The sequence below is a fragment of the Callospermophilus lateralis genome, unplaced genomic scaffold (genome assembly GCF_048772815.1).
Source record: "Callospermophilus lateralis isolate mCalLat2 unplaced genomic scaffold, mCalLat2.hap1 Scaffold_63, whole genome shotgun sequence".
Lineage (NCBI taxonomy): Eukaryota > Metazoa > Chordata > Mammalia > Rodentia > Sciuridae > Callospermophilus > Callospermophilus lateralis.
Window position 1 is genome coordinate 16,805,950 of NW_027514713.1, and position 17,840 is coordinate 16,823,789.

Sequence of the window (17,840 nt, forward strand, 5' to 3'; positions counted from 1 at the left end):
TGTTTTGTTTTGCTTTTTTTGGTAGTGCTAGAGATCAAACCCAAGGCCTCACATATGCTAGGCAAATTAGATTGCATTTTTAAATTTAAATATTTAATCACAGCACAATGTAAGAGAAATTTCTTCCCAAGAAGGGTAAAACTGTTATATTTTTTGCTCATATGTACTGTCAGGTAGATAAGTCCTAGGTCTCCTTGTACTGGGAAAAACGGGGGTGGGGGGGCAGGCCCAACAGTTGCTTTTTATAGAATTTTATAAAAAGGAGACACCCATAAGAAGTTGCCAGAACCTAAAAATGTCATTCTTATATTTTCATTTTCTTTTCTTTCTAAAGGAACAAGATGAAGAAAAGTCAAATAAAAAAGAATTACAAGAAAAGGAGGCGATCATCCAGGCATTAAATATAAGAATAATAGAAGAAGAAAAAAAGAATCTTGAGCTAAAGGATCAAGTCACAGCCACTGAAAAATTAATGAGAGAATTACAAGAACAAATTGCAAGTATGAAATTAGAGCTGGCTAATTCTAAGCAAAAAGAAAGACAATGTTCTGAAGAAATAAAACAATTAATGGGTACAGTTGAAGACCTTCAGAAAAGACATTATTACATAGATAGCCAGTTTAAATCTGATGTGGTACAGAAAATGGTGGAACAAGAAATGCAGAAAAGATTAGAACAACTCCGAGCAGAGATGGATGAAATGTATGGGCAGCAGATAGTACAGATGAAACAAGAGTTAATAAAGCAACACATGTCACAGATAGAGGAACTTAAAACACAACATAAGGAAGAAATTGAGTGTGTTTTAAAATCACATTTAAATATTACAATTAATGAAGATCAAATAAAGTTAACGAACGTGGCAATAAATGAACTGAATATGAAATTACAAGATGCTAATGCGCAAAAGGAAAAACTCCAAGAAGAACTAGGAATAATTTCAGGAGAAAAATCTACTCTGCAGAGACAACTTGATGATCTTTTTGAAGAATTGAACTTTTTAAGGGACCAAATTCAGAGAGCTAGAATGATAATAGCTGAACAAGAAAGTCAACTGAATGAAGCACGTAAGTCCCTTAGTACAGTGGAAGCTTTAAAAGCTGAGATTGTTCTGGCATCTGAATCTAGGAAAGAACTAGAATTAAAACATGAAGCAAAAGTTACAAATTACAAGATAAAACTTGAAATGTTGGAAAAAGAAAAAAATGCTGTATTAGTCAGAATGGCTGAATCACAAGAAGCTGAATTAGAGAGGCTGAGAACACAGCTCCTATTTAGTCATGAAGACGAACTTTCGAAACTTAAAGATGATTTAGAAGTTGAACATCAAATAAATATTGAAAAACTTGAAGATAGCTTAGGCATTCACTATAAACAGCAGATAGATGGCTTACAAAATTTAATGAGTCAAAAGATGGAAACAATGCAATTTGAAAAAGACAATTTGATTACTAAGCAGAATCAGTTGGTTTTGGAAATTTCAAAACTACAAGATTTACAGAAGTCCATCATGGATTCAAAATCAGAAGAAATGACCCTTCAGATGCATGAACTCCAAGAGGAAATCGAAATATTAAGACAAGAAAAAAAAGAAAAAGGTACGCTTGAACTAGAAGTTCAGGAATTACAACTTAAAATTGAATTATTGGAGAAACAAATAAAGGAAAAAGAGGATGACCTTAAAGAAAAGTTTTCACAACTTGAAGCAGAAAATAACATTCTTAAAAATGAGAAAAAAGCTTTTGAGGACATGTTGAAAATTTATGTTCCTGCTGATGAAACATGTTTATGTTTTATGCTATTGGTGATAAGACCTACAGCAGGATTTTAAATAGTGGGAGTAACAATAAGATTTTTATTTTAAGTTGATACCATTAGGATCAGTTGGAAGGGATGAAATTATTGATGGGAAGACCAGCCAGATTGAATTGAGTATGATAGAAAGTTAAGTTCAACACTTAGAGTTAGGTTCTAGTTTGTCGTTAATGTTAGCAGAAATTAAGAATGATACCCAAGTTTCTAGCTTAATAAACTAGAGTATGTTTCTAGTGCTAGAAACCAATTTGTGAAAAAAATAATAATTCAGTTTTAAATACATTGAGTTAAGAATAGAATACTTATTGACTTTGAAAAAATATATAGGAGTTAGTTGAAAATAGAAGTCTGAAACCTGGGAGAAAAATTTAATTATGAGGTAAAGATTTATAATCAGCATGAATGTCAAGGACAAGAGGTCAAGGACAAGAATGAGTTATCAGGGGAAACTAGAGAGTGAGTTAAAATACCAAGATGGCATAATGGGAAGTAACAATGTTAAGGGACCATACAATGAACCATAAACAATTAGTCACTGTTATGTTTTTCTTTCATGATTATTTGGCCAGTTAACCAGACTTCTTGTGTTCAAGGTATCTCTAGGCCTTCACTTTTGCTTTTAGGAATGAGTTTTATTATTGGAATTGCTTTGTTGAACAGAATAGAATTTCAAGCATATCAGATAATACCATGCTTTTTCACTTCAGGAGTTCTTTGAATATAGTAATATTTTAAGTTTGTATTTTTTTAAATTGATATCTTCTTGAGGTAGTTTGTCCACTATTTCCCAAATTGCATGTTAACTAATGGCTCATTTAATTGGCAAAAAAGTTAGTTTAGTGATTAATTATCAGCATTTTTAAGAAATAAAAATAAAAGAGGAAAGTGAAAAGTGTTAACTACTCTCCTCTGGTCCCTTTTCAACACTTCTTTTGTTTCATGTTTCTGAATTGTTTTAAAGATATAAAATTGTTGAATTTAGAGATACTATACCATAAGGATAGGAGAAATGATCTTGAATCACACTGTTTTCTTGTTTTCATCAGTCAGAATGAGTCAAATTAAAACCTGAGTTTCACTAAAAACATTTTTCAAAGAATAAATATTTTTATTCATTAAAATAAAATGATTGTTATTTCACTGAGAAGTTTGTATTGCAATGTGTATTGTCTTCTCTTCCTGTTATCTTCTCTGAAAGATACCCAAAAAATTAAACAACTTGAAGAACAAATTCAAGAATTAGAAAACTTCATATGCTTTTTACGCAAACAATTGAAAGAAATTGAAGAAAATCATAAGGCAGAAATTTATTCTCTACAGGAGAAGCTTAAAGCCATTAGTGAGACCACAGTGGACCCAAGGTATCTATTTACTTAAAACTTCATTCAGCAGCATTTGTAGCTTAGTAACAATGATAGTATCATCTGGAATGGTTATTTTAAGAATAAAATATAACTTTAACAAAGAGATAGGATGTAACATTTTTAAGAAATAAGAGCAGGAGATAATTCTGTATCTTTGAAATGTGTGAAATAAATGTTGGTATAAACCAAAGACATTTTATTATAGGAATTTTACTTATACTTTTATAAAGATGTTATTATTAATCTATTTTCTGAATTAAAATAAGTCAGGTAGTAGACATTTACTTATTTATTCTATGCCTAGGCTTTGATATGTTGATGTGGTGAATACTTAAATAGTCTAAGTATGATCATTCCACTATGACTTGAATATACTCCATTTGATTGTCTAATGCTCAAATTCATCATGTCCCAAATAGAACCCTGATCTATGAGGAGAGAAGAAATGATCTTCAATTACCACTATGTATGTTTTCTTGGATCAGGATCTTCTAAAATTTGCTCCTTCTGTAGCCATCTTCATCCATCATGACTCCTTTCTGTCATAACTCTCTGCCATTCTATGAAAAAATCTTGTTTTCTTTTTTTTAACCTTCAAAGTACATCAAAACTGTGCCACTCCTTACTGCTCTACTGGTCCCTGCCATTGTTTTGTGTTTCACCTGGATTACTCAACTTCTGTTTACAGTCTATTCTCTATATAGTCAACACAAGTGCCAGAACCTTTGCTTTTATAATTTCAGTTACATCATGTTACTCTAATCCTCTTCTGCTCTTTACAGTCTCACTAGTCCTGAGGACCATGACATCTTTGACTTTCATTTCCTACTGACTTTCTTATCACTTACTGTTCTCAAACCATATAATCCCATGGGGTTGGGGTTGGAGCTCAGCGGTAAAGCGCTCGCCTGGCTTGTGTGAGGTCCTGGGTTTGATTGTCAGCACCACATATAAATAAATAAAGTAAAGGTCCATTGACAACTAAAAACAATTTTAAAAGATTAAAAAAAAAACCCTCATACATCCCCACTGTGATCCTCAAATATATCACATATCAGTACGCTTCTGCTTTAGGGATTCATTGGCCTTTTCTTCTACCTGGAATGATTATTCTCCAGGTATTTGTATACCCACACCCTCATCTCCTTTGGATCTTTACTTAGATGTCATGTTCTTACATAAATTAAAATCGTCCCCAAAGAGTCTGTGTCTTACTTTTCTACTTCATTTTTTCTTAAAATTATTTGTTTTATATGTACGCATACATTATAATCATTGTGTGTGTGCATGTATATGTGTATATAAATAATGTATGTATGTAATTTATGTATCCAAATATATATAAATTTAGAGGAAGTATTGTTTCATTTTGTTTGTTTTCAATTAAGGAATTTAAGCCTTTTTAAAAAACATTTTTATTAGTTGTTATTTTATTTATTTATTTATTTACATGCAGTGCTAAGAATTGAACCCAGTGCCTCATACACACTAGGCAAGTACTTTACCACTGAGCCACAACCCCAGCCTAGGAATTTAAGCTTATCTTTGTCTATTTAAGTGACTGATGCATTCTAAATCCACGTGATTTCTAAATACTAATCTTACCTTATTGTTATAAGATTAGACATTTTAAGAAAACATTGTTACAAAGTAGTGAATGCTTATATAACGATACAGAATTCAGACATACATACCAAAAGATATGTGGGTAGATAAAATTAAAATTAAACTGATTGTAAGTTAAAATTAAACTAACTGTAAGTTAAGAACCTTCTCTTTCCTGTTGCCACACTTCATTTCCAATATAAGCAATCATTGTTACTTTTGATATGTATTCTTTCAGAGATTTTCCTATTTATATAGACATATATGTTAAAACAGGCTTTTAATGCAAGTGAGCATTTACAAGCTTTTTTAACTCAGTAATACATCTTAGATATATCTTTATATATATACATACATACATACATACATGCACACACATGTATTTATATATATATATATATATATATATATATATATGTTTATATACATTTATATATATATATAATTTTTTTTTGTATCAGGGATTGAATTCAGGGGCTCTTTTCCACCAAGCCACATCCTCACCCCTCTTCTTTTTTTTCAGAACTACTGTTTTTATTTAAAATAACTCATGTTCAGATCTACCACATACCAGTTGGGTAATGTTAGACAAATCAAATTTAATGAACTATTATTTCTCTCTATATATAGTTTCAATAACTAATTATTTTTTTTTAGTTCTAACGATTTTTTTTCTTCTAACTAGTTAACTAAGACAGTAGGATGCAGTTTGACATATCATACATAAATGAAGTATAACTTCTCATTCTTTCTTGTGCATGATGTAGAATATGTGATGTAATCATATATGTACCTGGGATAATAATATCTGATTCATTCTACTATCCTTTCTTCCCTCATAACCCTCCCCTCCCCTCATTGCCCTTTGTCTAATCCAAAATATGTTTATTCTTCCCTACCCCCCCAACCCATTGTGAATTAGTATCTGCATATCAGACAAAATATTCAGTCTTTGGTTCTTTGGGATTGGCTTATTTAGATTAGCATGATATTCTCCAGGTCCATCCATTTGCCACCAAATGCCATAATTTCATTCTTCTTTAAGGCTGAGTAATACTCCATTGGGAAGATATATATCACACTTTCTTTATCCATTCATCTGTTGAAGGACACCTGGGTTGGTTCCATAGTTTAGCTATTGTGAATTTAGCTGCTATAAACATGATGTGGCTGCATCACTGTATTATGCTGATTTAAAGCCCTTTGAGTATAAACCTAGGAGTGGGATAACTGGGTCAAATGGTGGTTCCATTCCACATTTTCTTAGGAATCTCCATGCTGCTTTCTATAGTAGTTGCATCAATTTGCAGTCCCACCAGCAATGTATGAGTGTACCTTTACCCCCACATGCTTGCCAACATTTATTGTTGCATATTTTTTCTTTTTCTTTTTTTGTGGTGCTTAGTATTGAACTAGGGCCTTGGTCATGTGAGGCAAGCAGTCTACCAAGTGAGCTATGTCCCTAGGCCTGTTGCTCATATTCTTGATAGTTGCCATTCTAACTGGAGTGAGATAGAATCTCATTGGAGTTTTGATTTGCATTTCTCTAATTGCTAGAGATGTTGAATGTATTTTCACATATTTGTTGATCGATTGTATGTCTTCTGTGAAGTGTCTGTTCAGTTCCTTAGCCCATTTATTGATTGGTTTGTTTTTCTGGTGTTTTTATTGTTTTTTAATTTTTTTTTAGTTGTTGATGAATCTTTATTTTTTAAATTTATTTATATGTGGTGCTGAGAATCAAACCCTAGGTCCCTCACACATGCCAGGCAAGCACTCTACCACTGAGCCACAACCCCAGCCCCTGGTGTTAAGTTTCTTGAGTTTTTTATATATCCTGGGGATTAATGCTTTGAGGTGTATATGTGGTAAACGTTTTCTCCCATTCGGTAGGCACTCTTCATGTTATTGATTGTTTGATGTGAAGAACCATTTTAGTTTGAATCTTTTTATTGATTCTTGCTTATAGTTCTTGTGCTCTAGAAATCTTGTTAAGGAGGTCAGTTCCTAAGCTGAGATGGTAGATTTTGGACCTACTTTTTCTTCTGTTAAATTCATGGGCTCTGTTCTAGTGCCTAAATCCTTGGTCCACTTTGAATTGAGTTTTGTGCAAGATTAGAGATAGAGGTTTAATTTCATTTTGCTTCATGTGGATTTTCCGTTTTCCCAGCACCATTTGTTGAATAGGCTATCTTTTCTCCAGTGAGTATTTTTGTCACCTTTGTCTAGTATGAGATAACTGTATTTATATGGGTTTGTCTCTATGTCTTCTATTCTGTATCATTGGTCTATGTGTCTGTTTTGGTGCCAGTGTCATCCCATTGTTTTTTGTTGTTGCTGTTATGGCTCTGTAGTATAATTTAATTTCTGGTATTATGATGCCTCTTGCTTCACTTTTCTTCCTAAGGATTGCTTTGGCTATTCTGGGTCTCTTTTTTCCAAATGAATTTCATGATTGCTTTTTCTAGTTTTACAAAGAATGTCATTGGAATTTTAATGGGAATTGCATTAAATCTATATAATGCTTTTGGTAGTATGGCCATTTTGACAATGTTAATTCTGCCTATCCAAGAACATGGGAGATATTTCCATCTTCTAAGGTCTTCAATTTTTTTCTTTAGTTTTCTGTAGTTTTCACTGTAGAGGTCTTTCACCTCTTTTGTTAGATTGATTCCAAATATTCTATTTTATTTTTTGACGCTGTTGTGAATGGGGTAGTTTTCTTAATTTCTTTTTCAGTGGCTTTATCACTGATATATAGGAATGCATTTGATGTATGGTTGTTAATTTTTTATCCTGCTACTTTGCTGAATTTCATTCATTAATTCTAGAAGTTTTCTGGTGGATTTTTTAGGTCTTCTAAATATAGAATCATATTGTCGGCAAATAGTAATAATTTGAGTTCTTTTTCTATTCATATCCCTTTAATTTCTTTCTTCTGTCTACTTGCCCTGGCTAGTTTCCAGGATTATATCGAATAAAAGTGGTAAAAAAAAAAAAGGGTATTCTTGTCTTACTACAGTTCGTAGATGGAATGCCTTCAGTTTTTCTCCATTTAGAATGATTTTGGTCTTGGGTTTAGCATGTATAGCTTTTTCAGTGTTGAGATTTGTTTCTACTATCCCTAGTTTTTCTAGTGTTTTAAACATTAAAGGGTGCTTTATTTTGTCAAATGCTTTTTGTGCTCCAATTGAAATGATCATATGATTCTTCTTGAAGTCTATTGATGTGATGAATTACATTTATTTATTTCTGTATGTTGAACCAACCTTGAATCCCACTTGAATATGATGCACTATTGTTTTAGTCAGCTTTTTTATTTCTGTTACTAAAAGATCTGACCAGAACAATTTTAAGAGAGGAAAAGGACTCATGGTGTTATTTGAGGGCTCATGGTGTTTAGACATCTTAGTCCATAGAAGGCCAGCTCCATCCCTTGGGCTTTGAGGTAAGGCAGAACATCTGGAAGAAGAGTGTGACAGAGGAAAGGAGTTCACATAGTGATCAGGAAACAGAGACAGCGACTTCACTCTCCAGATACAAAATATATACCCCATATAGAGACTCCACTCTCCAGATAAAAAAATGTGTACTCCATAGCCATCCCCCCAATTCCCATCTCCTCCAGCCATACCCTGCCACTTCATTTAATTCCTATCGGGGATTAATTCACTGATTAGGTTAGTCATTTCTCTTCTGAATCTTCTTGCATTGTCTTATGTGAACTTTTGGGGGATACCTCACAACCAAACCATAACAACTATATTTTTAATGTTTTTATATATGAGTTGCCAGAATTGTATACAGAATTTTTGCATCTATGTTCATTAGGGATATTGGTCTGAAGTTATCTTTCCTTGATGTGTCTTTGTCTGATTTTGATATCAGGTGATACTAGCTTCATAGAATGAGTTTGGAAGAGTTCCCTCCTTTTCTGTTTCATGAAATAGTTTGAGGCTTATTGGTGTTAATTCATCAAAGGTACTGTAGAACTGGGTAAGAATCTGTTTCGTCCTGGGCGTTACTTAAATGGTTGGCTTTTGATGACTTCTTCTATTTTATTGCTTGAAATTGATCTGTTTAAATTGTGTATGTCCTCCTAATTTCATTTGGGTAGCTCATTTGTCTCTAGAAATTTGTTGATGTCTTTAAATTTTTCATTTTTATTGGAGTATAAATTTTCAAAATAGCTTCTGATTCTCTACTGTATTTCAACAGTATCTGTTGTAATATTTTTTGTGATTATGAATTTTAGTGATTTGAGTTTTCTGTCTTCATTAGCACGATTGAGTTTATCAATTTTATTTATTTTTTCAAAGACACAACTTTTTGTTTTGTTAATTTTTTAATTGTTACGATTATTTCAATTTCATTTATTTCAGCTCTGATTTTAATTATTCTGTCTTCTACTGCTTTTGGTGTTGATTTGTTTTTATTTTTCTAGGGCTTTGAGATCTTATGTTAGGTCATTTACTCATTGACTTTCCATTCTTTTAATGAATTTAGCTTAATAGTGTCCCAGAGATTTTGACAAGTTGTATCAGTTCTCATTTATCTCTGGTAAGTATTTTAAAAATTTCATCCCTGACTTCTTTTCATATCCATTGGTTAGTCAATAGCATATTATTTAGTCTCTAGGTGTTGGAGTTTTTATTTTTTATTGTATCAATGATTTCTAATTTCATTCCATTATGATCTGATAGAATGCACGGTATAATCTCTTTTGTTATTTCATAATTGTTGCTTTGTGGCATATTTTAGAGAAGAGTCTGTGTGCTGCTGAGAAGAACATGTATTCGTTGATGGATATAATACTCTTTATATGTCTGTTAAGTATAAATTATTGATTATATTATTAAGTTCTATAGTTTTTTTGTTTAGTTTTTGTTTGATGATCTATCCAGTAGTGCGAAAGGTTTGTTAAAGTCACTCAGTATTATTGTATTATGGTATATTTAATTCTTGAAATTGAATTATGTTTGATATATGTAGATGCTCCGTTGTTTGGGGCATAAATATTTAACGTATTATGTCTTGTTGATGTATAATTCCCTTAAGCAGTATGAAATGTCTTCTTTGTCCCTTCTGATTAACTTTTGGCTTGAAGTACACTTTATCTGACATGGGGATAGAAACCCCTGTTTGTTTACTCAGTCCATGTGAATGATATGTTTTTTCCCGTCCTTTCATTTTCACTCTGTGGATGTCTTTGCTTATGAGGTGAGTCTCTTGGAGACAACAGATTTTTGGGTTTTGTTTTTTTAATCCAATCTGCCAATCTATGTCTTTTGGGTTTATTAGTTTAGACCATTAACATTATTTTTGAGATATGATTTGTGTTCCCAGTCATTTTAGGTTATATCTACTTTTTACTTTGAATTAATTTCTCCTTTGATTGATTATTCCTTTTGTATGGCTCCTCCCTTTGTTGATTTTGACTTTTTTTTCCATCTTCATGGAATATTTTGTTGATAATGTTTTATAGCACAGATTTTCTAGTTATGAATTCTTTTAACTTTTCTTTATTATGGAAGGTTTTTATTTCATCTTTAAATCTGAAGTTTTATTTTGTTAGATATAAAATTCTTGGTTGGCATCCATCTTCTTCAGAACTAGGTATATATTATTCCAGGACCTCCTGGCTTTGAGGGTCTGGGTTGAAAAATCACGTGAGATCCTAATTAGTTTCCCTCTATATATAATCTGATATTTTTTCTCTCATAGCCATTAAAATTCAATCCTTATTTTCTATATTTGACCTTTTTTTTTATGATGTGTCTTGATGTGGGTCTGTTGTGATCTTGTACATTTGAGGTCCTCTTGTATTTGATTTTCCATTTCATTCTTCAGATTTTGGAAATTTTTTCATATTATTTCATTGAAAAACTGGGCATTCCTTTGGTTTATATCTCTATGCCTTCACCTATTCTGATAAATCTTAATTTGGTCTTTTCTTGTTATTTCATCATTCTTGGAAGTTCTGTTCATGGTTTTTTACAATCTTCCCTGTGTAGTCAACTTTTTTCAAAATTATATATTTTGTCTTCATTGCCTGAGGTTCTATCTTCCAAATGGTCTAGTCTATTGATAATAATTTCCATTGAATTTTTAATTGGTTTATTGATTGTTTTATTTTGAGGATTTCTGGGGTGGTTGTTGTTGTTGTTGTCATTTTCTGAGAATCTCTGCCTCTGCAATGATCTTTCACCTCCTCAAATTTATCTCTGATTTTATTCCCTATATCATTCTTTATGTACCAGGTCAGTCTAATATGTACTTTCTAAATTCCTTTTCTACATTTCTTTTACTGTGTTGTCTATGGGTTTAATTATTGGATCATCTTGGTTTGTTTGGGCCACTTTGTTCCATTGTTTTCTCATGTTGTTCTTATGTCTGTCCTTCTAGCAGTGTGGATTTCAAGCAGTACAGTGTCTACCCTGTAGATTCATAGTGTCCCTGAAGATTTCTAGTACCTCGCCTTTAAAGAAGACACAAATAATAACTGCACCCAATACAAACAATATACAGCCTTAAACCAAATAGCTCCTATTAAGGCATCCACAGTTTTGTTCCATTAAACTGAAATGATGTGTTCAATTATTGTCTACAATATAAACAGTAAGTTTGCAAAAAAGTTTACAGTTTCCATTGGTGGACAAAGAGAGAACAAAAGTCATGTAGGGTGTGATGTTTATGAGGAAGGATCAGAAAAGATAGAAGTTAAAAAATTATAGGAAGAATGAAGGGAGGACTTAATAGAGGTTGGGTGTTAGCAAGAGAAAAGTGAGAAAGAGAATACAAGCAAACAGATAAATGAGAGGGGAATATATATATATAATTTTTTCAAAGAAAATAGTAAACAACAAAACTGTAATGTACTATTCAGATATCCCAGTCCTCAATAAAATGATCCATGAAAAATACTTGGTTTTAAAAATGGTAGACATGTGAGAGAAGAAAAAAAAGGAATCTGGATGAAAAATTGAACACTTTTTTCCATTGCAGTTCAAGTTTCTCAGCTTCTCTTCTGAGCAGTTAGGTATGTTGTCTGGAATTTGATGCTAGCTCTACCCTCAGGGTAGTTAGGGTTGCTAGGGTGAGAGTGTTAGTCCTGGAAGCGGAACTACTAGAGCCAAGGTGTAGGCTTAGCTACTTTCCAATCTCTTCACTGCGTGCCTATTGGTCTGAAGATTTTAAGTCATCACACCTCCAAGGCTCAGCAATTGTCTGTCCACATTGGAAGACCATACCTCGGGAATCTCCTTTAGGTTCTACACATGTGATGTAGGAATCTGTTCTTAGCCCACTACTTTGCCTGCAGACCCCATGAACCCTGGTCGTCATTTGGTCTCCAAACTTGATCTCTTCCTTTGCCTGTCCTTTCAAATTCACAGTCAGGCACTTCTCTTCCAGCCAGTACTGCAAGCAGCTGATTGGATGGGGAGGGGAAAGCCAGGTGGGTTTCCTTGATCAGTATTCTCCTGTGTAAATGTCCCTCCATGCTTGATTTTCTCCTGGTCACTTTGGAACACTTTCTATCACACAGCATGGGTTTGCCTTGCACATTTTTGGGGCCAGACTTTGATCTGCCAATAATTGACTCACCTAGCTGCAGGCCCCCCAGCCACTGCTTCACAAGGGTTCTTTCTGCTTTCCTCCATGCATGCCGCCAAGAAAGCTGGTGGCTTCCCTCCTGTACACAGATGCTGTGCAGCACAGCTTACTGTTTTTTTTTTGTTGTTGTTGTTGTTTGTTTGTTGTTTTTTGAGCAGTATCTCTGAGCTCTTAAGCCCTCCATACCGCAAAACACCTCTGTTTTCCTAGGAATGGGGGTTCCTTTATTGCTTTACTACATTCACATAGGGATTATTCTGGTTTGTACTTCCAGCTATTTTACAGCTCTGGAGCTGGGGATCTTTCCCCCTTATTTTATTATACAAGATCTCTTGAGTCCATGATCTGTTTTGAGTATCCAGTATTAAATTCCAGTTAAGTCCTTCCTAGTTCTGGACCATTCACCCATCTTGTTGAAAAAAGTGACCTTTTTGCTTTTCTTGGTTCACTCCACAGATCTGTCAGGGACGCAAATACTTTATTCAGCCATCTTCCTGCATTTCCAACCCTTTTTTTTTTTTTGAAAGAGAGTCTCATAAATTGCTAAGGCTCATCCTGAATTTTTGATCCTCCTGCCTCAACCTCCCAAATTTCTGTAGTTGCAAGCACACACCACTGTACCTGGCTCTTTTAATATATTTAATCCAATATAATCTATTCTATATTATTATATATTTTGTGTCTGTGTAATTTAGATATCCATGTAATATGAATAATATGTATTATATATCTTAGGTATATAAGTAGGGTGTAGTATCAGTGTATATAGTATGTTATATTATGTACACTGTTGCTATATAAGCATATCTAAGATGTTACTTTTAAAAAACTTATTAAAAATGTTTTTTTACATAATAAACTTTTTATCATACATTTATACTGAAATTCATTAAATGACATAATATTCATTGTTACTTTTAAATGGAAAACTTAGTCAAAAATGTTTTAAGTTACAATACTTGTAACCCTGGGGAACTATCATTTTTGTCTCCCCACTGCCTCAGTACACGTTATTCATGGTAAAAACTTTTGATAAAACACACAACACTAATTTTTTTTATACTTTTTTATTTATATTTAGCTTCTCTGTAGATTCAGTGGTAATTAAAGAATCTGATGTACAGAAATCAGTAGTACATCCTGGAAGTTGTCTAAAAAAGAATATTGATCATGCAATAGAGGTATGTTATTTTTAATCTTCATTTTTAAACAGTTATGTACACTGATACTTTTTCTTACTATCAATTTTATGCCTTCAGTTTTGTAATTATGTAGTAAATATTTGGCTAAGATTAAGCATAAATCATGAGGATAATACCTTATGTAAAAGATCCAGAATGTCTATAGAAATATTTTTCATAGCATAGGAAAAACACAGAGAAAGTTAAATTTGAGAATTTTCCTCCCCTGTTACAGTTTAAATTTTTTCTTTGTAACGTTTCTTTATGAACTGTGTAACAAATCAGCTTCAGTACCATGGCCAACATAGTCTTTTCTTCCACTTATGGATGCAGAGGGTATCTTCAGAATGGTGTATAGAATTCCCTAAAATCCAAGGTGCTAGCGCTGGAGTAATGGATCAGGCCATCTTCCAACAGAAGTAATGATACAAAAATGCTTTTTTTACCGTGCTTGCCACTGAACCACTCTCTGCCTGTCCTCAACATTGTATTATTCAAAACTTTTTTCAAACCCCCAACTGCATCTTCATCTTCACTAAATAATTCTAAATTCTAGTAAAAATTAAAATCACTGACTATTGCCCATTCTCATTCTGGATATTAAGAAGAGATATGAGCCACACTCATCCCTTATTAATTATCTGTTGGATGAAATTCAAATAATTGGTAAATAAACAAATACTTTCATGTTGACAGTATATCTACATTTCTAAAAGAAGATTTATTTTTTTAATTGATAAAAATAATTTGTATGTGGAAAATTGTGTTCTTTTAATAAATACCAAGAAGAAAATTTACTCATGATTTCATTATCAAACATAGCCACTTGTTAACATTTTACTTAAAATAAATATACATTTATACATAAGTCTTATTAATTATATTTAAGTATCCTTAACCCACCCTAGAATTTATGCTAATAATTACAGATATGTAAATATATTTCTCTCTTTGCATCTTTAAGTTTATAGTAAGTGTAATTATTTTGTAGGATTATTAGATTAAATGTTTTTAGTTAAAAGATAACTGAAATTTATTTTTATTTGAAAGTGTCCAAAAATAGTGATTTTTTGGAATATTGACTACATCCTTAAAATTAATGGTATAAAATCAGTGTAAATTGTCATATTTCACCCTTCAATTTAGTTTTCTAAGGAATGTGGAATGAAACAAGAAACAAATATGGTTAAATTTTTGGAAAAACAATACCAAGAAAGATTAGAAGAAGAAATAGCTAAGGTAAGTTTATAGTTTATCTGCAAGGTTTTCTTGGTTTATAGATTTTCTTGATCTTTGAACTGTCAAAAAAAGCATGGATTTTATTGATGGTATGTACTTTGTTTTTATTTGTAAGTTTCATATATAGTCCATCAAACAGTTGTGTAACAGCATCAACTATAATTGCTGCTTCATAGAATGTTTTGCGATGCTTTTCATTGAAAAGAACATTTTTTCTTGATATAGAATAGTAATTACAATTTTTCAGAATGCCACAAGTTTTTATATATGTGTTACATTGTAAATAGTTACCTTGTGAAGGAGTTTGGCATTCTAAAAATGAGGCAAAAGTTATGAAGAGAAAAAGTAGTTGTATTACCCTGATAAATTATTGTAATGTTAGATAATAACTATAGATACTGATGGAGGATTGTCACAGAACATTATCACTCATGGCCAAGTGAATTTTCTTGGAAGGAAGAAATATAAAGACTTTTATTATTTTTATTTTTGTACTGAGCATTTATTGATGTTATAGTTAGAAAAGTTTTGCTTGTTTTATTTTAAAAGGCAGGCAGTAAAACACTTTGATGTTAAATTTATTGAAAAATAGCCTATCTCTGTATCACTTTATCAGAGGATTTATTTTTGTTTTTAAAACTATGAGGCCAGGCTTTTTTCTAATTCATATAATTTTGAGTAATTACCCACTTTTTAAATCCAGCTGGTATTTATAAATCTAATCCTTTTTTGTTTGTTTGATTGATTTCTTTAGGTCATTGTGTCAATGAGCGTTGCATTTGCTCAACAAACTGAACTATCTAGACTATCAAAGGGAAAAGAAAATACTATGTCATCAAAACAAGCACTTACTTTCTGTCAGCAAAATGAAAAACATTATTTTAATGAAATGAAATTATCTCAGGATCAAATTGATCTTCAGACCTCTGATGCATTGGACATGAAATTTAAAGAAGAATTTAAGCCACTTAGTAAAGAGTTAGGAGAAGATGGAGAAGTTCTATTACCAAACAGTGATCATCTTGATGATATAATAGAATCAGAGGTCCACCAACTAACTATTTCAGAAGAAATGTTCTCCAAAGACAAAACATTTATAGTTAGCGAATCTGTAAGTATGCTTCTTTGAATATAAAAAAGAAAAACTTATAATAATATCTTCAGTTTAAAACAGTAACAATAATGCTGATTAATAGAGAATGAAAGTATGAAGTCCAGTCTTGACTTTAATGTATTTTATTAATTATAAGGTATTTGATTAAGTGAAACAATATTGGTGTGAAGTATAAAATAAGTCAGGTCATAGTATTCTTGGTTGTCTTATGGACATAATACATGTTAAGTTCTCATTGTAAATTATACCTGTGTTAATTTTATTTAAACTAATTGAAGATTAATTATATTATAACTAGGTAATACCTGTGGCCAAATGATTTGCTCAATTAAAATGTAAGAACATAAAAGGAAATTGCTACGAATTCAAGAAGACAATTCAAAGTATCTTATTATCTATATACTAATTCTTTTTTCTTGTTAGTTGAGGATCTGTTACCCCAACGAATTGCAGCCTTTATTAGAAAACAATAAATTCTACTTCTTTTAAAATTATCTGAATTTCAAATTTATTTTATGTGTTCACGATAGATGTATCTTGTTCAGAGGAGTATTCAAATAAAACTGTCAGCTTTTTATGTAATGCAAAACTTGTGAAATGTTTATGAAAACTAATTTAGCTGTAGCTGTTCAAGGCAGAATGATTTTAATTAGTATCTTAAGGGATTGAAGTATTCATAGAACCTATTGACTTGTCATGAGTGTGAGAAACTCATAAATGTAAAGCATTTATTTCCAAATAAAATTTATTATAATTTTTCTTTGAATAAGCAGTTTTCTATAATACGGTGATGACCAATGAATAAAAATTAAATAGACAAAATTCCTTATATTTTGTGAACTTAATTTTTAAAAATATTTTTCTAGTTGTATATGGACATAATACCTTTATTTTATTTGTTTATTTTTATGTGGTTCCCAGGATTGAACCCAGTGCCTCATGCATGCTAGGCAAGCGCTCTACTACTGAAGCACAACCCTGGCCCTATAAACTTTGCGTGTGCGTGTGTATATTTGTTGTTGTTGTTTATATTATTTCCCCATTATAAAATATCAAGAGATATAAAGGAGTTATAACTTCATTAAGAGAAGGGGCTGGAGATGTAGCTTGGTGGTAGAGCACTTGCCCAGCATGTGTGAGGCCCTGGGATCAATCTCTAGTATGGGCGGAAAAAAAAGTGGATGGGGTGGGGGTTGGAGGGGGTGGATAAAGAATCTTGAGTATTTTGTTTTTCTCTGTTAGAATTAGATTTTAGCTAAACTATCTTGTAAGTAGCTGTTTCCTTTTGGAAAATAATATATATGGTGGTAATAAATTAACTTCATGTTGTTTTGGAATTATAAATAAGAAAAATACTTTTTTAAAAAAAGTGATTTATGGGCTGGGGTTGTGGCTCAGTGGTAGAGTGCTTGCCTTGCATGGGTGAGGCACTAGGTTCGATCCTCAGCACCACATAAAATAAATGAAAAAAGGTATTATGTTCATCTACAACTAAAAAATAATTTTTTAAAAAAGTGATTTATGCTTTTGTTTAATAATAAAACTAAAACTCAGATGCTTTATGTTGTTAATAGAATTGTTTTCATATTCAGTTAAAGTATCAATGCTGACTAATTGCCACAAAATATGTTATGATTGAGTTTTTTGCTTGTGTTTTTTCCTATCAAAGATTCATGGTAAGATGTTGACATCAAGCATGGATGCTTCCAGACAAATGATGTCAAACGAAGAACAGTTAGAAGATATGAGGCAAGAACTTGTACGACAGTATGAAGAACATCAACAGGCCACAGAACTGTTGAGGCAGGCACACATGAGACACATGGAGCAGCTACAAGAAGAGATTAAGAGACTTAATAGACAGTTAGCCCAGGTATGGAACTTTAGAGTCTCTTTTCTCCTCAATTG

At 32.1% G+C, this 17,840-nt stretch overlaps 1 protein-coding gene across 1 annotated transcript in view; it reads left to right on the plus strand.

The window, feature by feature from the left end:
* LOC143389655 (A-kinase anchor protein 9-like) overlaps positions 1 to 17,840 on the plus strand; it is a 31,681-nt gene that overhangs the window by 10,801 nt on the left and 3,040 nt on the right. The window contains exons 6-11 of the mRNA XM_077108360.1: positions 335 to 1,784; positions 3,014 to 3,176; positions 13,480 to 13,579; positions 14,726 to 14,818; positions 15,573 to 15,929; positions 17,602 to 17,805. Coding sequence (XP_076964475.1) covers positions 335 to 1,784; positions 3,014 to 3,176; positions 13,480 to 13,579; positions 14,726 to 14,818; positions 15,573 to 15,929; positions 17,602 to 17,805 — 2,367 coding nt within the window. The remainder of the gene's footprint in view (positions 1 to 334; positions 1,785 to 3,013; positions 3,177 to 13,479; positions 13,580 to 14,725; positions 14,819 to 15,572; positions 15,930 to 17,601; positions 17,806 to 17,840) is intronic.